The 22,268-nt window shown below is 51.0% G+C and overlaps 1 protein-coding gene across 13 annotated transcripts in view; it reads right to left on the bottom strand.

Annotated features, from left to right (window-relative positions):
* Positions 1-22,268, bottom strand: part of MSI2 (musashi RNA binding protein 2) — a 404,970-nt gene that overhangs the window by 378,163 nt on the left and 4,539 nt on the right. For all 13 annotated transcript variants that reach the window (XM_061390051.1, XM_061390056.1, XM_061390045.1 and 10 more), the window contains exon 5: positions 21,008-21,049. In XM_061390051.1, coding sequence (XP_061246035.1) covers positions 21,008-21,049 — 42 coding nt within the window. The remainder of the gene's footprint in view (positions 1-21,007; positions 21,050-22,268) is intronic.

Genomic DNA, 22,268 nt, shown 5'->3' with positions numbered 1-22,268 from the left:
TGAATGCGACCCCAGTCCCCAGTGACCTGCCACCTCGGCTGGGAGCCCCTGGGCTCGGGGAACACCCCCCACACACACACAAAGATCACTCCGCTGGGGCAGCCACCGTGTCCGATACCTGCACATCCTCCACCTACTCTGCCGCCCCTGGAGCCCCATCTCCTCTTCCCCTCCACTGCCTCTCCAGCTCTGGATGGAGCTTTGTCGCTGGTGCCGTCTGTCGTCCTTTGGAGACGTTTTTGGTCTGGGGGCTTGGGAAGAAGCTATTTCTTTCCCCTTTCTCTGCCTTTTTTTTTTTTCTTCCGTATCTAAATGCATGTTCACGAGCTCTCTAAGTGGCTGAAGGCTTGGCATCCATCTCAAACACATCTATAATGGATCAGAAGCCAAAATCTGTTTCTGATTATCACAGACAAATCAGGCTCCCTTCAAGCCAGGGGGTGGGGGCGGAGAGAAAAAGACAGGGGCTCCTGAAAGGGTCTCAGACACAAACTGACCTCTGGGCTCAGCCCACAGAGGAAGGCCTTCAGCCCCAGGAGCTGACATTACTGACTGACCCCTCTGCTATAAACTTCCCAGGCGCCCTCTCTGCAGAGTTTATGGGTGGGGACTCCACACCCAGCGCTTTCTAGAAACCCTGACAAGCCTGAAAGGGAAGGAGGGGAGAGGAGAGAGGCCCAGGAGCCCCGTCTCCCCACAAAAAGGCCGGCCCCCACACGGAGAACACAGCTGCGGGAAGATGAAAAACACTTTATTGTTTAAAGAGTAACAGAGGCTTGCTGGACATGGGCAATTTAAAATTAAATACGACTCCCGTCACAGCCGTTTGCAGTTAAAGGTGAGCACATTCTTTCAAAAGCAAAACCATTCCTGCCAGAAGGGCTTCCTTCCACGAGGGGACCCAGATGCCTCCTCAATTATTAAAGCTTTAATAGCTGGCCACCCAACCACCCTGGATGGCAAGCTTCTTCCACAACGTATTTAAAAAAAAAAAAAAAAAGTCCTGCCCTCCAGGTCCACCCACAGAGCACAGAGTACATGCTTTAGAGAAGGTGAGCAGTCTTGAACCTGAGGTGGTGGACTCAATGATAAAACCTCCGGAAGGATTCTCGGGGCGTATCTACCTGCTGTGACAGTGACACATGTAAGACCGGCTAAAACATTTCCCCCAACACAGCCCTTCCTACCTTCACACCACCGCGCCCTGCAGAATGCAGAGGGGACCAAGGAAGCAGGGGACCCTGAGACCCAGACACTGCCCGATAGGACGCCGCATCAGCCCTCACACTCCGGCCACACACACACACTCACACATACGGCCACACACACAAACATGCACACTCACACACACACGCGCAGCCACATACTCACACATACACACACACAAGGCCACACACACACGGCCACACACACACACATGCATGCACACTCACACACACACACACACACGGCCCCACACGACCACACACATGACCACACACACACACACACGGCCACACACTCACACAGGGCCACACACACACATGGCCACACACACACACACACACACACGGCCACACACACACACACACACGGCCACACACTCACACACGGCCACACACACGGCCACAAACACACACATGGCCACACACAACCACACACACACTCACACACTCATACACACAAACACACGGCCACACACTCACACGCGGCCACACACACAGACACACGGCCCCACACACTCTCACACACGCGGCCACACACACACACACGGCCACACACTCATACACACAAACACACACGGCCACACACACACGGCCACACACACACACAGCCACACACTCATGCGGCCATACACTCACACACACGGCCACACACACACATGGCTACACATTCACACACGCAGGCACTGCTTGAGACAGTCGATCGTGTTAGGGAGAGTCACGCTGGAGGCCAGCTCTGATGCCAGGACAGGATTTCCTCTGCAGCCTGGCCAGGGATAGGGGTGGGAGGCCTCAGGCCCCTGCCTTGTCTCCGTGCAGCACGGACCCCCCGCGGGCTGGCCCCTCGGAGAAGCGGCGAGGCTTGCAAGGAGCAACTTCCACCATGTGGAAGCCCCACCATCTGGGGATCCTTGGGCAACACCAGGCTGGCCTGCAGCCTCTCGAAGCCCTTTGTCAGCGCTTCTGTCTAAGCACTCCCTCTGGCCACAGGACCAAGCTCACCGAGTCTGCAAGAAACCCCAGTGACCCCAAGCAAAGACATGACCCCCCCAAGGTCACCAGGCAAGGGACGCCAGCCCAGCCTGAAGCCGAGCCTGGAAGCAGCGACTCCTCATCTCCCGGCTTTGCTCTCAGAGGAGACAGAGCCAGAGCAGTCAAAGCGGGGACAGACTGCAAACGCCGCGCCCCCGCGGGCCACTTCCGCCTGGCTCCACGCAGCACCGCGCTGAAAACACATTTCAGGTCGCTTTACCTCCAGCAGGCTCCTCTGCCCTGTGCTGGGCGTCCTTTGTCTGCTCCTGGCTTGGTTCCGCCCCGAGGTGCCCCACGCGGCGGGCCTGTTGCTGGGCAGCTCTCCTGGCTGGCAGTCAACCTGCCTGCTTTACCCCTGAAGGTCCTTTTACACAAAAAGGCCTTGCCGGGCAGAACGGCCCACCTTTGATTTGCTCACCTCTCACATGGAAAGACGGCTCGGGGCACACGTCTACACTCGGGAAAAGCCTGAAATGCAGTCTGCGGGGAAACAAGGCTTTGGAAAGCGTTCTCGGGAAGGCACGATCCTAGCTCGGGTTCTGCTCGAAGGGAGAGCTAAATGCAAGGGGCTGGAGCAGAATCAGCCCAGGAGAACCCAGCCAGGGAGAGAGTTCGCAGTGCCCGTGAGCCGCAAGGCACCCAGAGAAGGAACGCAGAGGTGAAGACAGAAACAGCTCGCCTTGGGTCAGTCTCAGCCTCTGGAGCTGGGTTGGGAAGGATTATCACCTGCCCACCAGGCAAAGAGGGTGGAGAATGGGACAGTGGCTGGGATGCCAGTGCAGACAGCAGACCCTCTATTCCTCACGCAGTTCCCACCACCTAAGATGCGCACTTCACGCGCAAGCGTGGCCCTCACCCCTCCAGGCTGAACGGGACCGGCACTCGCTGGACCACCAGGGAATGAGCTTCACCACCCACTCCCGTGAGATGAGCACCCACAGACCTGCAAGCCCCCCGGAGCCCTCACACCCCTCTCACCAAGCCCAGGTCTGGGGCACAGGACCCACAGCATCCTGTTCGACTCAGGCGGCCACACGTGGTGACAAGACCACGCGGGTTCCTCCCCACGGACCCCTGGCCTTCGCAGAACTCATCCAAGGGCCCCTGGACCACAGGGTGCGCTTTCCCCAACCCTCATCTGACCTGTCCACACCCAACCGAAAACTCAGTCACAGCTCCCTGTGGCCTAAAGCTATGGTCCCCAAAGTAGGATGGGGCGGGGAGGCATGGCAGGGTGGTGGAAAGAAGACCAGAACTTTTATTTGCATTTAGCTTTTTCTTCTCACTCTTTCTTATTTCTGTTTGTCTGTGCCTTGGGAGGCACACAGCAGTTTAGCACAGTAGTATACGCATGTCATTTATAAATAAGTAACTAGACAAGCGCATCCTCAAAGTTTACTAATAGGGGTGCATCACCAAGAGTGAGCAGGCTTCCAGACAGGAGGATAAACTCAACCCCTGAGCCAGGCTCACCTGTCCGGCCTGCATCTCCCTCAGGCTCCAGCGCAGGCAATCACGGCGAGATGGGGCTACAGTCCACCCACTGGGACAAGTCACACTCGCGTCTCACCCCAACACTGCCCGCTCGCCCAGCTGCCAGTCACCATGCGGCTGGCTCCCACTCCGCCTCTGGGAGCACAGCCCTACCACCATCCCTTCCACCAGGCCCCTGGCCGCCCCGCCCCGCCCCGCGCCTGAGGCTCCCACAAGCCACTCTCCATGCGGAGCGCCACAGCATTATTTCCAAACTAGGAACTCATCATCTCCCATCCCTTCTCACACCCAACGGTGGATGCTTCAACTCTTCTAGGACAAGAGTAAACTTCAGCCCCGGAACCCACGGCCTGGCTCCTGGATCACCTCTCTCCCCGCACCTCCGCACTCCAGCACAGGGATGCACTCCTATCCTCCCGCCCATGTTCCCTCATGTTCCCCTTCAAATTCAGCCCCCAAGTCCTTCTCCAGGAAGCCTTCCCCAAATCCTGACTCGCTTCCTGAAACTGCCTATGTGCTTTTAGCATTCATGATAATCGCTCTCCATGAAGGATGCTCCCACGGGGTGTTCAACGGATACGTCTCCTTCCACACAGAAACGCAATGACTGGACCCCACTTCGCACCTTTGGCCATGCTCACGGTCAGAGCTCCAGACCCCCCTGTGTGGCGAGCCAATCCATCTTTCACCACACCCTCCCCTGGACCCTACACTCCCACCCATAAGGAACAACCTGCCCCGCCCCCTAAAAGCTGAACTATCCAACTGCTCCCACAGTTTCCTCATCTTGGAGGAACCTCCCCTCTCAAGACGCAGCTCACGAGTCCTCCTCCAAGAGGCCCGCCCTGCCCTCTCCTCCTCGGTGTCCCTCCTGGGCACAGTACCAAAAAGCACAGCCACTGGCTTCACACCAGCACCTGCCCTGTCCATACACCTGCCTCCCTCTAGCCTGGGGGCTCAGCAGGACCAGGGCCTAGTCGGAGTCTTCACAGGCCCCAAGAGACTTTCTTTGTCCAACACAAGGCCTGGTGAGCTTGTGTTTGTCGCTCAGTTGTGTCTGACTCTTTGCAACCCCATGGCCTGTAGCCCACCAGGCTCCTCTGTCCATGGGATTCTCCAGGCAACAACACTGGAGTGGGTACCCATTTCCTTCTCCAGGGGATCTTCCCAACCCAAAGATCGAACCCAGGTCTGCTGCATTGCAGGCAGATTCTTTACCATCTGAGCCACCAAGGAAACTCATTTTGAACAGATTCCCCTTTCTCCTTTCCTGCAAGATGCTTTCTGCCACAACTCTCTTTTTCCACCCTCCCTTCAAGGGAATAACACTAACAGTATAACAACACGTCCGCAGGCTTTTCCATCTCCAACACCGAATGAGGACTGCCCGTGAAAAGGAAGCGAGGCAGCAGTGGGTGGGAGCTGGCTGGTCACACAACACTGGGTCCACAGCTCCTCAGGGCAGTGGCCACAGAGGGCTGGACCCACCACCACCTCAGACATTCCTCGGGCACACACCGGGCATGACAAACAGGCGCTGGTGCCAACTTAAAACCTCACCAAGAGGGGAGGACTGTGGGAGAGGAAGAAATCAAAAGAGACAGATCCTTTGTCTTCCCCACACACTTAAGAACATCCTGAAATTGCCAACGGCCTTTGATCAGGCCTGCCTCAGTCAAGCAAGGCCTCCGAATTTCAGAGAGTACCAGACACGGGTTTCCAAAAACTACTAAGTCTCCACATCGCTTGGCACCTGGCCCTCCTCTTCTGCCCTCCCCCTCCCGCTGCAGCCAGGACGTCACACAGGGAGGCCGCGGTCCCCACGCCCGTGGAGCTGTCTGGCACCGCAGGGACGCAGGTGGGCCCCCAACAGCCCCCTCTGGCCTGCAGGGCCCCCGGGGCAGCCAGGACCCACACCTGGGCCATGCTAGATCACTGCCAGGGCACGTCACCCTGAAGCTGCAGACCAGGATCTCAGGCAGGCCTCGCCTCCTTAACCCCAAATCTCCCTCTGTGGGAGCTTCTGTCCAAAGCCGAGAGTCCATCTGCGAAGCGTGGGTGTCTCTTGCAGGTGAATGCCCTGGGCTCCTTTGGGCAGACCTCTGCAGACCCGACCACCTCCCTCCAGGCCAACCGCGCCCAGCTCTTCACAAACACTCGCACGTGATCCTAGCAACAGCCCCAGAAGACAAATGCCAGTCTCACATCAGCCCACTTTACAGACAGGGAAATTGAGGGCTAGCCACGTGAAGTGAGCTTCCCCAGGCCCCACAGCTAGGAAACTCCCAGGCCAGAAAGAAAACTGTGACACTGCTCTCCTGCTAAGCCTGTTCTCTCAAACCCAAAGAACGCACTCCCCCCAGCCTTCCTCAGTCTACAAATGAGGAAACAGAGGCTCAGGGCTGCAAGACAACTGGCCCAAGGTCAAGTTCAGCTGAGAAGGAGAAGCCAAGCCTCTCCCGCTGAGCCTTCAGCAGCCCTTCCTCCCACTCCCAACACCACAGCGAAGAGAAAACCCACTCAAACTCTCAGGCCAAAGGAGAACGATCCCTGATGTGGTCCAACCCTAAGCGTGCAGGCCTCGTGCTCCCTAGGGCTCCTGTCCCCTAACTGGAGAGTGGAGCCTGCTGGCTCCCTGTCCTTGTCCTTTCTGCCACCCGGCCCAGAAAGCCCGAGTCAGCACTGGTGAGGCCTGGAAGCGAAGACCTGGAGCCTCAGCACAAAATGAAGCGTCTGCTTGTGACCTGGCATGAACAGGTCACTTGCCTCAGAGAAATTCTAGCATCACCCAATTTGGGAACTCGGGAAATGAGTCATGCCTCTGTTAGGATGCCAGAGAAGTGCCCTTCCCTCACAGAGAAGGAAACTGAGGCAGAGAGCAGGGGCGGGTGACAGGCCGACGCAGGAGGGACTTCTGGATGCAGACACCCCACTGTGGTCCTGCTCCTCCCTGAAGATCCAGGAGAATCCAGTGCCACCCTTCAGGGCACAGGCGCTCACCCCTTTCTCGCTGGCTCTGTCTTTATCCCCTTGGCTTTTAAACCCAGAAACTTCTACCAAAAGCAAGCACATACAAAAAGGAGCCACGTCCGTCACGACGGGAAGCTCCCTCATCAAGCCACCGAGGTCTAAACCGGCTCCTAATTAATATTAACCCTCCAAATCAGAGTCATGCTCAGAAAACCTTGGATGAAGAGACACAGGGCGGGAGGGGAGTCTCCAATTTTCTTCTTACTTCATCTGGAAAATTAAGAGCACCGCTGATTTGAACAAGAAATCATCAAGGAAACCAATCACAACTCCACGAGGCCCGTAGCATGATGGACTTGGATGTGTAACCTGCCACTCGCATGCCCTGAAATTAAAATGACTGTGGCAAGAATAGCAATGATGGCCTGGGTCTGTCTCTCCTCCTCCATCCTTAGCAGACACAAAAACCCCTAGAGGAGAGTCTGAAGGCGAGATCAGCCAAGAGATCGTCCTCAGCTGCCACAATAAAGCGGCACAAACCCGGTCAAAGACTGCACACCCCGGTCCTTCGGGGTGCAGGCGTCCCCCGGGACCCTTTACCTGCAGGATAACCATGGGGGCAGCCAACGCAGAGCACCAAAGGGGGAGGGGTGTCTGGAGACCCTCCACTCCAAACCCAACATTTATTTGCTGTTTCTGCATTAATTACAATAAACTGCTTCATAGCCTAGTGATCACTTAATGGAGCAGCAAATATGGCTTTTTCCCTATAATTAGTCAATGTAATCTACAACGAGCTTGCCCCTCCGGGCCACCCCTTCCCATCCTCTGCACACTAATACTCACACACACCCCGTGTCTCCCCGCCTCCACCACGATCCACTTAAGAGTCAGAATCTCACCCCCTGTCTCCGACAACACCCAGCCAGTTGAATCCACCCGACAGATACGAAGCTGAGGGGACAAATCTGGAAATGAACAAAGAGATCAAGGTGGGCAACCGGTAGATGCCCTACGATGCTGGGGGCTCCCGCAGCAGACAATCCAAAGGCAGGGACCTACCAGGCAAGGGCTGGGAATGTGTCCTGGAGCTCTGCTCACAGACGCCCACTCACATGATGGGCTGCCCTCAGGACTCAACTGGGAAAGAATCCGCCTGCAAGGTGGGAGACCTGGGTTCGATCCCTGGGTTGGGAAGATCCCCTGGAGAAGGGAAAGGCTGCCCACTCCAGTATTCTGGCCTGGAGAATTCCTTGGTCCACGGGCTCAGAAAGTGTCGGACATGACTGAGTGACTTTCCCATCACGTATACACATGACGGGACCCATGGGTTTGTGATTCAAAACCTCTTACTCTGAGTCCTCAGGTAAAAGGCTCTGTGAGAAGGTAACACCACCCCGATACTAATGTTTTCCCTCCCTCTCAACCGTCCTTGGTCACAGTTGGGAGCCTGTCTTTCCCTGAAGTTATTCCTTCCTTCTAAACATTCCCCAAACCTCTTCAACCATTCAGCCAGTGAGTCCAGGGACCACTGGAGGTCAAAGGAACAAGCCTGCCTTGAAACGCTTGCCGACACCATCTAAGGTTCCTGACAAAATAAAAGCACTGCCTTACTCTTGAAAACTCGGGTAGATTAAGGATACCAACATCCCCCTCTTATGATTCTCTCTACTTAGCACTGATAAGCAGCTGACTTCAGGTGTTTTCATCTCCAGCAAGAGCAGAAAACTTTGCATCTTTCTCAGTTTCATGATACAAAATAAAATTTTAAAAAACTCCCTGGTCACGGGGTTGGGGTTGGGGGGTGGCATCGAGGGGAGGAATTAACATGTTCTAAGTGTCAACTGTCCACCAGCTGCCTTATCTACAGCGCCTCACGTCTCATTTCGGACCCACAACTCTATCACCCAGTTTTTTAGATAAAGAACTGAAGCTCAGAAAAGCACAGATGTCTTCCTAAGGTCACAGAGTTAGTGGCAGCGAGATTCCAACCAGATCCTTGTGGGCCCAAAGGCTGTGCCCCATTGAGGCACATGCCTCGTGGACTGTAGTGTCCACACCTGTCCGCATCCAAAGGACAGCAATTCCACTCAAGTCACATATATTCATAGGCAAACATAATGCACTTGTGTGTGTGTGTACACACATGCTCTTTCGCAGTTCTCAAATATCATGTTTCAACATAATAGTAAGGAGGAAGACTGCTGCCCTTAAAACAACTCTCCAACGACCAAGGCAATCACTTTGCCAAGCCTGCCATATAGGACATCACCCTTCCTGACAACATAGTAACTCGCACATCAGCATGCTACGTGCCAGGCACCATCCTGAGTGCTTCACATTTCAGCTCCTGTAATCCTCACAACAATCCCATGAAGGCAACACTACCTCCACCTTACAGGAAGCTAAGGCACAGAACATTTAGATGAACTTGCTCAAGGTCACATAGCTGGTACACGGCAGAACAAGGACTCAGAGTCAGCCTAGTCCTGGGGCCCAGGCCCGGAGACACTAGGCCACCCCGCCTCCATAGGAAGGAGCAGGAAGAGCAGAGAGTGAGTCGGTGCAGGGACAGAGGGGTGGGGTCGCCCTACATTTGGAGCTTTCTTCCCTGTCCTTCCAGCCCCAAACCTGAAAGGACCCCAACTCATCCCCAAGCTGGTCTCATGATTGCTCTAACTCGAATACTTGTTCTATTCAAGCTCTCCCATCAGCATCTGTGACAGGAGCCTCAAGGGTCTCCGGGGCTGGTCTCTAGGTGGCTTTTAAAGCCCTTGCACAGGGGGACACAGGGGAGGGTGCCAGAGTTAAAACTCACAAAGCACTTCTGGACCCTAGGGGGCTTTGTCTGAAAAAGGGTCACTTTCCACGAACACAATCAGCCCTGCTCCTGGGGGGCTCAGGGGGGCTGATCATCCTCACTCCATCATCTCTCCACAGCTTGGGGACGAGCTCAAGTGACCGTTTCCACAGTTCCTTCGGCTTAACCCAAGGGGTTGTGCTGAAGAGGGGCCGCTCAGAGAGCTAGCACTGTGAATGCACAGGCTCTGAGCAAACAGGACGATGTGGCGATAAAGGCAATCACAACATGCTAACGTGGCAGTGAGCCAAACGCGAGCTGCCCAGGCAGGACTCTGCTCAAAAGAACTTTAATTGAATTCTTTCAGCAAGTGCAGCAGGAAAATTCATAATGAGGGCCCCCCTCCCCACTATGTCAGTCAGGTTCTACCGTTGTGTGGATCCAGTGAAAAATCATTTCTAACAAGGATATGGGACGTGTACGGACCTTAACCTGAACATCGTGTACTGTGGGGAAAAACAATGATCAAATCCCTGGATTTTTATTTTCAAAGCGATTTAAGTAAGGCATTCTGCCATAATCAGCTTTACTACCCCTATTAGCACAGGAAAACAAGTTCTGAACCTGGCTCCCTAGTGAAAAACGCAAAATTTGTATAATTAAAATTATACTTGTGAAATTCAAACACACTTTAATTTCCTAAGGGCCCCCTAATCAAGTCAGAAGTTCTTACTAAAACCAATTATCTGCTTTGAAAACAGACGAGGAAACAGATACACATAGCAGTCTTGTGCAGATTCACAGAGCAATCTTTTCCTAGGTTCAAACATCCTAATTTGTTCCATTTCCCACAGGTGAGAGACAATGACCCTACTCGTTGGCTTTTATTCAGTGTTACGTGTGTAACTTTAAACATTTTTGTTGGCATTTAGAAATGACATATATAAGAAATATTCCAGAGGAAACTGAGTTGAAAGTGATGGGGGAAAAAAATGACATATATAAGAAATGACATATATAAGAGATATTCCAGAGGAAACCAAGTTGAAAGTGACAGGGAAAAAAAAAAAAACAGGCATGCACCAATAAATACACACTGCATTTCCACCTACCCACCCCACTCTAGGTCCTATGTAGGTATTTTTTCTCCTAAGATCTCACACCAGATTTTCAAACACTTGTCCATTAGTCTCTAGAAGGCTCACGCCAACACCGGGACGAGGCATGAGACAAATTCCGGCCTCACTTCTGGAAGTGTGTGACAGCAAGACCAGGCGTGTCCTCCCAAGGTCCCATCTGTTAAGAAGGCAAAACCCAGGTTCCTCACATGCTCACCAGGTAATCTGCCCGAAATGTTGCGGCTTCTCCTGAGTAACTGGAAATTCTTACACAAGAGCAGCATGGAAATACGCAACACTCTCCAAGGCACTAAAATATTTAAGAAGCAGTTGTTGCAATGTTCCATTTATACCATCAATATGAAATGTTATCAGTCTAGGGCTTTAAAAATAAAAAAGCCATTCGCCAACAGGCCTTCTCCTCCCCCCACTGCCTGGAATTCATCTGAGAGATGAGAATATTGACTTTTCACACTCCTGGACCCGGCACTCCAACAGTGTGCACCTCTGGGATGTGGCCTCACCCGTCACTCACCCGGGCCCCATCAGGTACTCAGAAGGTAAAATAAAATGCCTCCCGGTTGAAAACTTTACTTTTCAGTCGATGCGAAGACAGTGCTCGCTACACATGGCCTCTCAGGAGTGGAGAATCCTGCAGCCAAGTGAGCAGGATTTGGTGTTAAAACTTTCATTGGAAGACAGGGAGCTCGAGGGGGTACACAGCACACACGGGCACCCATGCACATGTGCTCAAGGAGACACATTCTGCTATGAGCAAGTCCTGGGAACAGCTCTGTCCTGCTGGACCCTTGCCTTCCTCCCACCGGAGCGGTCACCTCATTAATGTCACTCAGCATCACATTTTGCTACACTAGATCCTTCTGCACTCTCTTCCCGCAGGCAGCCCAAAGCCGGCTGCCATTGTAAACTTCTGTTCCTTGGGAAACTATCAAAAGCTTGGATTGGAAAAAAGCGAAAAAAAATCTCATAGGGCCTCTCTGCTCACACTTTTCCCTCCTCCATTTTCTTCTCTTTGGTGCTTTATTCAAAATCATTACACACACAAACCATACTCTGAAAGTCATTTACAACAGGCTGGCTTAAAAAAAAAAAAAAAAAAAGCTAGTGATTGGAGGGGCCCATCTCTTTGCAATTGCCCAAAGAGAATAATTCATTTCGGTGGAGGATATGGATGAAGCCCTGAATACATTCCAACATCATTTTCTGCCCTTCAAAACAATAAAAATGTAAAAACCCCAACGAAAGAAGGCCCACGGTGGCAAGAAAGAGACTCTCTTGATCGCCACCCCCCCAAGGAATTTATTCTCCTGGATCTTCTAAAGCACTCTGTCCCCAGAATGCATCATCAAGACCATTTTATTAGATTTTTCTAAACCCTTGAAATTGTCACATAATTGAAACAGAAACAGCAATTTAGAGTTCTGAATGGATTTCTTAAAAAGAAGACTCCGTGCTGGCTCACATCCCCTCCTTGGCTGCGCCAGTCCCTAACCTAAATTTAAGGCCCTTTCGTACAAAACTCTATTTATCTTTTAAATCCTCCCCTGCCATAAAAGTTACACGGTCCCCTAATGCCTTAGATTCAGGACATTTGGGAGAAACTCATCCCAGACAACAGGCTAAAAAAAGAATCCATTAGCATTAACTTGCCCGTCACAGCCAGTGACAAATAAATGAACGTGATGCTTTCAGATCAGTCATTGGTGGAACTGCCCCGAGGCAGATGAAGACCAGGCCCGGGAGACAGAAGGCTCACGGGGAGACCTCTCACACAGCGGCGTCTCAGCTGTGCCCTGGCTGCTCCCCAGGACTCCACTCTCAGGAGCAGCAAAAACAGGCATCAGATGCAGAAAAGGAAACGCACTCCCAGTGCCCACCGAGCATCACCAGGATAAAGTGTGCTCCCTTGGAGAGCCGGTGACACGGAAGTTCCCACATCTCAACAGGCTGTTCTATCTGCCGCTCCTAGAAAGGGCCAACAGTACCCACCAACCCGTGAGCTTCCAGGGAAGAGCCTCTGACAATGCAGGCAGCACCATCTCTCGCGGACAGTAACAGATAACGAGTGCCCACCCGGGACCCTCTACATGCAGGTACCACCCCAGGCCCTTCATCTGTATTCACTCGTACCAGTTCTAGAATGTAGGCAATATTAAAACCCCCATTTTACAGATGAAGAAATGGAGGCACAAAAACATTAAGTGACTTGTCCAAAACTCCACAGCTAGTTAAGCGGCACTTCACTGTGCTAAACAGGGTCTTAAAACACAGGCAACAGAAACCAACCTGAAGCTTCCTGACCAGCGTAGAACAATGCTACTCCTTGGCCTGAGCACTGAATAGTGTCAGGCAAAGTGCAGGAACCTAAGATCTATTTACTTATGATGGATGGAGTAAAGCGGTGTAGTTAAAGGAAGCAAGGAGTTGGGATTCAGACAGACCAAAGGCCAACCCTGACCCTTACTGGTTCTGTGATCCTCAGAAAGTTCCTTATCCGCCTCAGCCTCAGTTTCCCCATTTGTCAAATGGAGAGAATACCAACTCTTGCAAAGGACTATTGCAAGGATTAAACTAAAAATTAAGTAGACAGAGGCTTAGTATGCTTCCTCAAACATACTGACACACAATATGACAGTCATTATTCTAAATTAAGACTTTTCTTCTGGATTATTCAAGGTCTCAAAATAAAATAAGGAAGTATAGCAAGCTAAATAAACACCCTGAGAATTAACTTTCCAGAAAGCTAGGAGAGGGTGACAAAGGACACCCTTTTGTTCATGGGGCCCAGATACCTGTCCCAGGTGGACCAACCACCCTTGGCTGCTGCTACATGTGCCATGGGGTGCTTGGCCCACAACCACACTTGCTCACAACTCTCACACCGCAGAGAAGGCAGAGGTCGTGATTCCCCATGATCCTTCATCCTTCCCACCAGGCAGCCACTCACCCGAAGGTGACCCCAAGCAGACATCACCTATGCAATCACAGGTCAGGACGCTCTGAGCCATGGGGCACAGGCATCGGTGTTCCATAGCCTGTGATTTCCAAACCAAGAAAAGACACGTCAACGTCTATACACGGTAAGGTCAAGATCCCAAGCTGGAGAAGGACAAAACACAGAACTCTGGAATTCTGTCTGTATTGTGGCCTACTGTTAAAAGAGACAAAAAGGAGGGGAGGGCGAGAAGGCGGAAACTAGAGAACGACAGGGCTCTTGGTAGCTGCCACACCCCCCGAATATCAGGGACAGTATCAGCCCAGAGCATCACTCCTGGAGAAGGGCCAGCAGCCAGAGAGAACGCATTCGGAGTCACACAGAGCACACAAGCCTAGGATGGGGACCTTCTCCCTAGAATGGCACAACCTCAGTCCCCACAAGCATCCCAGCTCCCAAGCGCTGAAACCTGGTACGGAGAGCCCCACAATCCTGCACACACACAGCAGGGCTCCAGCACCCACGCAACAAGCATGGGAGTGGGTGCTCGGCCTGGCCTCCAAAGCCTTCCACGAGCTGGCCCCAGCCCACCGTCCGGGCCCCCTTCCAAGAGCCAAGCAGCACACACGCCTGCCTCCAGCTGTGAGTCCTGACCCCCCGGCCCCTGGTGGGAAGAACTGCATTCCTGCGTGTCTTCCTGCCTACCTGTCCTTCAGAACCTAGGGCAAAACCCACCTCCTCCGAGGGGCTGTCCTCTCCCCTCCTTCCCCTCACTGCTGTCCCTCTCTTGCTTGCTTACTGCATCCTCCCAACAAGGGCAGCACCCCCTCCTCCCAACCCAGAGCTAACACCCCTGAAGACGAGCACAGCGTCTGTTCCACCATCCTGCTTTCCTTCTATCCAAATGGAGGTCAGGGTGTACAAAAGACCATGGCTAGAAGCTAAGCACTTTTTTAATTAGTAAAATCTGCCTGTGCCTTTATCGTTCTGTAGAAGTGATAAGGCATGAACCTAACCAACCATAAAACCCAGAACAAAGCACCTAACACAGTCCCGGGTGCTGGGCAGAGACCTGGTAAATAATTACTGAACGCCGAGCGGGGCATCTGAATGCATGAAAGCCATGGCCGGTGCCCAGCCCCCATCACCCTTGCCCTGCTGAGGGTTCCACACCGGCTGGTGGAGTGTACACTTGGCTCGCTGCTTCCCCGCCCTGCCACCAGGAAGGCCGCATGAGGGCAGGGCCTCCACCTCACCCTCCGCACCACTCCCCTGAGCCACATACAGCGTCTGGCCCACGGCAGGTGTGCGACAACACTCGGTGAATAAATGAATGAATAAGTGCGTGCCTGGCACAATGCCTCATATTTTTTTGCTAATTTATTATTGTTGGAAGGCCCATCTCAAAGAACAGGTAAAGTGCTGTGGAAATGCAGAAAATGAGGGCAAAGGGACAGCATCTTGGAAGATGTAACAACTAAGCTGGGCTTTGAAAGAGGGTTCTATCTGGGACTTCCCTGGTGGCCCCATGGCTAAGACTTCTGGCTTCCAATGCAGGGGGCCTGGGTTTGATTCCCTGGTCAGCGGACTAGATCCCACATGCTGCAACCAGGAGTTCACATGCCACACTGAAAGATTCCTCATGGTCCAGCAAAGACCCAGTGCAGCCAATAAATAAAATAAATACTGAAAAAATAAAGGGTCAGAATGGCTTCAGTTCAGTTCAGCGCTCAGTCATGTCCGACTCTTTGCAACTCCATGAACCACAGCATGCCAGGCCTCCCTGTCCTTAGAAACTGTGAGGTTTCTAAAAGTTGTACAGACCCCTGAGAGATATCCAGAGCTTAATCCCATGTCTCTTTTTAAAAAAGAAAGAAAGGGGGTTCTGTCTTGTACAACAGAGGGAAGGAAGGGTGGTGCAGTCAGGGACCCACAAAAGGGCAGTTCTTCGGGAAAGCAGAAGGAACACTCCGGGTGTCAGCTGCAAAAGGTGAGATGAGCTGCGGCATAAGCCAGAAGCAGATTCCCGGACAGATCCTGAAGGACCAAACCTACCAGGCTGAGTTCAGACTTTGCTCACTGGGCATCGGGAAGCCAATGAGGCTTTCCTACAGCACCCCAAAAGTGGAGTCAGCAAGCAGAAACAATGAGAGGAGCTCTGAATAAACTAAACAAACCAGATCAAACAAGAGGAAGACACGAACAGCCCCATCTCCCTTCCGTGTTCTTGGGCTCCTGGCTGGAGAACGTTTAGGTTTAAAAATACGAAACAGGAGGCCCCCAAAGACTGGCAGCTGGCTCCTCAGGCAGAGCTTTCCTCCTCCTCTCATCCCTGAGGGGCACAGGGGTCTCACCCGTCTGCCAGAAACATCTGACATAGAACACCGGCCCCCCGGCCTCCGGGTGGACTGATTTTAGCATTGAAATACAAGCACGTGAGGAAAGGCAAAAATCCAAGGAAAGGACATTTGTAGGACGAGGTGCCCCTCCCTTCCGAGCTGACACCTGCTGCTGCCAGGAAGGCAGGAAAGAGCAGGAAGGAGCCGCGCGCCCCGACAAGAAGGAAGCTCAGCCACTAATCCCCCGAGGCCCTCGCTGCAGGAGAAGAGGCTGCTGACACCCCGCCACCGCGGGAGAAGAGGCTGCTGACACCCCGCCACAGCCCGGCTAGGGCCAGCAGCCTACCGGCAGTCGGTTAACTGCGGCGCCCCAGATGACAGCTGCAGATCACCCAGGATGGCAAGACGCTGGGAGGACCGACCCGCAGCAGCAGGGGAGGCCAGATGTCGAAAACTCACCCCTCGCCCTTGAGAAGCTGCCAAGAAACCGCTCCCCCGGAACAGGAGGTGGGTGGATGAAACGCTCGGGCTGCCCTGCACCCATCTGGAGAGCCTTCCAGGGGACAGGAAAACCTGGCTTCAGGCTTAACCTTGCCACAACTTAGCTACGTGGCCTGGAGCCACTGACGTTAACTTCCCAAGTGTCAGCTGCCTCCCCTGTGAAAAGAGCAGGCTGGATTCCACTTATTCACTGAACAGTTACCGAATGGCAGCCGTCAGCAGCCTTCTGCCATCAGGAGGCTTACATTCCAAGGAAGAATTTTCTTAGGTCATCTGCACCGTCATAATTTTTTTTTATTCTACAAAAATAATTCTATTATTTTTGTCTACCAGTAGACATTCTCTGGGTGCTACTTAAACAGTTCCACGTGGGGCAATCCATGATTCCCAGGTTTGAAACAGAAGAAACTGAGGCCTACAGAGCCAGGGTCACCCAACTGTGACTGAAGGTAACTAAACAGGCTGAACAATGAGATTTCCCTTAATAAACAGATAAGGTTCTGGCCTCAGAAACTGAAGGAGGAAACTGGCCATCAGGGAGGTGGTGGTTTAGTCGCCAAGTCATGTCCAACTCTTGGGACCCCGTGGCCTATAGCCCACCAGGCTCCTCTGTCCATGGGATTTCCCAGGCAAGAACACTGGAGTGGGCTGCCATTTCCTTCTCCAGGGGAATCTTCCCAACTCAGGAATCAAACCTTTGCAAATGGATTCTTTACCACTGAGCCACCAAGGAACCGGGGGATGCCTTATTATACACGAGGATAATTAGGGCAGATGGTAAATTATGCCCAGACTCACTCTTGCCCCAGGATGCTGGGCAGTCTCCTGGTTTCTCCACACAAGGAAAAGAAACCACAAGCTTGAGCAAAACTCTTCCAGGGACCCAACACTTCACCCAAAGAGACCAACAAAAGGGTATGATGACATGATTGATCCCAATCATTCCCATTTCTCCAATGGCTTCAAATTAAGTCATCTTTTTAGAGGAGTATGACCACTTTATTCTTTAAAGACAGAGGGGGGAAACTCTTACATGTTTTACCAAATGAAATAATCATCCAGAGAAACAGAAAGACACAGAACAGACCTATCTTCTTCTGATCAAAATGCACTTCACTAATTAATGGATACTGGTCTCCAGAGAGTTTGCCCTCGACTAGTTAATAATGCCCATTATACTTCACTTGAGATGTGAACATTCATATCGCAAAGGGGGAGAGATGAATTGCAGAATTCAAAACCCTTCCTCGGGTCGCTCATTAAAATTCTGGTCAAAACAGATTTTTATTTATATGATACATTAAAGAATATTATGACAGTCCTAATATGAAATCTGTTCTTCACTGCTACGAATTTTCTTTCGTATTCAGTTACAGTTTCTTTCCAGCAGTCTTGTTTTAACACCTCCATGGAATATTTCTCCGGTGAGTGTTAGCAAGGAGGGACAGCCAGAGAGCAGAGAAATGAATTTTAACTGAAAGACACGCTGACGCATCATTTACAAGTACACCACCCAGTCCCCGAGGGGGGGCACGGCTCACCTTGCCACTGGGACCCTCACACACACACACATGCACACACACACACCAATTTTGCAGGAGGTAAAAAATAAATAAGGCTTGAGTTAACATTCTACTCTCCTGTCGGCCAGGTTTTGGCCTCCAACACCACCTTCAGTCTGAAATTCCCCTGGTTGGACTCAAGTTCTGTCGGAAAATAACCGTAGACAAGGAAGGCGCTCTCTGCCCACCCTGCCCCAGCGGCCAACCAGCACAACGCACCCCCAACTCCAGAACCCCCGAAAGATGCCGAGGGCTCAGACAGAGGGAGGGCCCAGTGGGCAGAGTCCGCAGTGGGTGACGTCCCGGGGCCGGGGAGTCACCCGCCAGGGAAGCACCAGGGCCTGGGGTGCTGGCTGCCGTCCTACCCCCACAGCCCGGGGACCACTCAGAGCCACCCCCTCTCCACATCCCTCGGCACCCCCGAGGACAGACGCTGCGAGAAGGCACAGTTCTGGGCCGGGTTACACCACTGTGCAACTCAACAATGGTTTCCAGAAAAAGGAAATCCTAGCACCCAGCTCCCAGGGCAGAGGTGAAGACTGAGGGAGTCAATACACATCACGTCCCTTCCACAGCGCCTGGCACAGACACTCAGTTACCGCTGCCATCATTACTAGATCTCTCACAGGATTAGCGTCACAAAAACAGCGTGAAAAACACGAGGTAACCAAGCCATAATGGAAAAGAATCTGAAAAAGGATGCATATACACACGTGTGTGCACACACACACACACGTAAATGAATCATTGCTGTACACCAGAAACTAACAAGACGTTGTAAATCGACCACACTTCAAAGAAATTAAAAAAAACAAAAACAGCAGGGACCAGGTACCGTATGACCAGACCCCGGGTCTTTTTTCAGGCACTTTACCTTTCTTAATTTATTTCTCACCAAAGCTCAGTGAGATGGAGAAACTGAGGTTCAAGGACGTTAAAGGATTTGCCCAAATGTATACAGTTAACAAGTAGTCCGGTCGGGATCCAAACACGGGCTGTTGAACTCGAAAACAGCAGTGGTGATTAACCCAACAACGATGAGGCTGGCGATGATGAAAATGATGAGTCGCAACGCCCTCACCCCGTGCAGGCTCTTTTATCCTTCACAACCCCCTTCTGAGGGCGTCACTGTCATCAGCCCCACTTTACAGACGAGCAACCTGAGAAGAGGTGATTTCTCAGTGTTGCAGGACCTGGGATTCAGATGGAGACAACGGATAGAAAAATCGTTTGCGAAGAATGTGTATCATCAAAAGTAAGGTATTATCATGAAATCCCTAGAATTCCATAGCAAGATGTCTTCGCCAACTGGTTTAATGTTAGCTCACATCCCAAAGTCTGATAATTCACCAAAACCATCCCAGACTCTGGGGAGGGCAGGGGACACTTTGACAAGCTTGAGAAATATTCTGTCTTGTTTTTAAGTTGAAAGCATCACTGAAATATTCACCAGAATATATTAAAATAAAATATTGTCCTCCTGGTTTTAAAAAAAAATGAGAGAGTTGAGGAGGAGCTGCAAAGGAGAGGAGAAACCTACGGTTTGACCAAGTCAGGGATTTTTCCAGTTTCCTGCTGGAGTAACCTGATCCAAGTTCTGGGTGATCAAATGACTAACCTGGAAATTTGAAGATTCACATTTATGGAAGAAACAGCAATTCTTCCAAATCAGGAAACCCTGCTAATCCTGGAAGCCTTCTGAAACATCAAGGATCACACACAGTTTGGAAAGCAATAAACACTGAAGATACTCCCAAAAGTTTGTGCTCAGTATAGAAATAATCTAACTCCTTTGATCCATTAATTTCTATTATTTGCTTAAGCATTAGGGGAAAAAATGCCTTAAGAAAATATTTCACTATTTTTGTTTAGAAATTTATGTTTCCTTCTAAAGAGAGAAAAGGGAAGAAAAAGAATCACATGGAAGAAAGAGAGGGAGAGGAGACAAGGAAGGAAGGAATCGCATGGCAGGCTCCAACCTGAAATTCTCAAAATACCATCCCCAAGAGCCAACTGTTTCTTCATTAATGTGCAAAACCATTCCTCCCCTTGCACAACTCAAAGGTCCCACTTCTGGGAGACCATGCTTAAAGAAACAAACTGAACTGGCTAAAACCGCAGTATTATCCCTTTTATGACCCACACAGATACTTCACCTTTTCCCCTTCCCCTTAAAAAAGTGCCAAGGCCACAAGAAGTGGAAAAAGTATTTCTTCCGGGATTACCCAGGGAAGAGAAAAGTATAATTTAAAAAGTGCAAATTTAGCGTGGAAGCCATAAGCCCTTTAAATCTCACCTTGGGCTTTATGCAGCTGTGTTCTCATGACCACACCTGGCAAGCTCAGTGAAAATTATGTTAACTACACGCTTGGGAAATGGTGAAGGCCTATCTCAAGCCGTTCAGCAAGCCTTGCAGTAGCACTCCTGCAAGGGGACGACGTTTCCAGCTCTTCTCCGCCCGGGCACCAGCCCTTGCGTAAAACAGCAGCACACTACTGGCTTCAAGTGTACACAGACGGACCCCGCCTACCCAAAACCAACACATCCACCGCCTCATCGGTCAGACTGAGGGCCTCTGGGGTCTACAGAGTTGTTTTTCCAAGACAGGACAAGCTGTTCACTTAAATTCTCCTCTTCTTAAACTCCAAGTTGTTAGACCTCAGAAGAGTACCCTCCAAAAGAATCACCAGGAAATGGCCAACTTTTCCTGATGGGACCTCAGCAACGCTTAAAAAATAAATAAAATGCTTGCATAAATATTGCAACAGACAGTGTTATGTCCTCCCACGAAAGCACAGGCTGGTCCCTGCCCCCCGATGGATGCTCGGACCCACCTGGGAATGGCTGACTAGCAGACGCACGGTTATCTCCCACAGCGCTTGGCCTGGCCCCCCTCACTGCCACACACTCATACCCTGAAGAAACGGGGTGCACCGGGCTTCCAAACATCACTGCCAGTGCTCTGCTTGAAATCTGAAATCCTTGGCAACCACCTCTAAGTGCTAAAATCCTATGACTGCTTCCTCTACTTACCTTGGGTTGTGCTCGACGAGGAAATGCAACTTTGGGGTCAATCTGGGGGGAAAAAATGGAAAAGTAGGAGTCAGCTGCAGGACTTTGAGGGGAGAAAAACAATTACGATTAATCGCCTAAGTATTCATCACTCATTTCTCAGGCTTTGAACCCAGCTTTCAGTAACTTCTCAAATAACTCCAAACTTTCCTTAAAGTTTGATGTAAACTTTAGCAGTCCCTCCCAAAATGTAACAAACACAGCAAGCCTTTCTGAAATGCCCCACTGTGTATTTCAATGTGCAATGCTTTAACAAGCTGGACAGAGTGTGTTCTTATTTAGGCAAGGACAATTAACATTAAATGATACCTGCATCTAATTTGTGATGCACGGCTGAGAGAAAAGATGGGAAAATTGAGAAAAATCAAAACATGAAAATTACATGGAAGGACCTTTCAGCAATAAGTAACTGGATGGCCGTTGTTCTCCTCAAGGATAACTAAACAACACAGGTGGAGAAGAAGATTCCAAACATTTTTTAAATTAACAACATCCAAAAAGCCCCCCATCGACATCCAACAGGATGCTCTGCTTGAACTAGTTCACTCATCTTTTGCAAAGTAAAATTACCTACGATGAATCAGAAGGACAGTTCATTCTGTAGTTACATCTCAGAAGAAGTGAAGTCGCTCAGTCGCATCGGACTCTGCGACCCCACAGACTGTAGCCTACCAGGCTCCTCCGTCCATGGGATTTTCCAGGCAAGAATACTGGAGTGGGTTGCCATTTCCTTCTCCAGGAACTCTTCCCAAACCAGGGACTGAACCCAGGTCTCCTGCATTGTAGACAGACACTTTACCGTCTGAGCCACCAGGGAAGTCTCAAAAGAAAGCAGATGTCAAAAAACTATGGAGCCTGAGCTGATTCTTAAAATAATAATAAAAAGTTAAAATAAAAGGAAACGTAGGAGCTAAATGCACCTGGATTTTAAAAATCACAGGGGTAAAGATCTATCAGCAACCTAAACCCATATTACAAAAGTAAGGCCATTATAGGGAGAAAGTAAAAGAAAAAAAAAATTACTGAAAAAAAGCAGTCAGAATCTAGTGTAACAATTAGTGTATTCCCCCTACCCCAACCCCAGTCTGAATGGAGAAAAAACTGTGCCCCACATCAGACATCTGCAGGTCTCAATCAGGGACTGGCTTTAAAACCCCAAACAATTCCCACAGAAGCTTTTGAGCCTGATAGGCTGATTTGAGAGGGGAAAAGTTGTTGGAGA

The sequence above is a fragment of the Bos javanicus genome, chromosome 19 (assembly GCF_032452875.1).
Source record: "Bos javanicus breed banteng chromosome 19, ARS-OSU_banteng_1.0, whole genome shotgun sequence".
In the NCBI taxonomy this organism is placed as follows: domain Eukaryota; kingdom Metazoa; phylum Chordata; class Mammalia; order Artiodactyla; family Bovidae; genus Bos; species Bos javanicus.
Note: the sequence above shows the minus strand (reverse complement) of the source record. Positions and strands in the feature narration are given on the sequence as shown.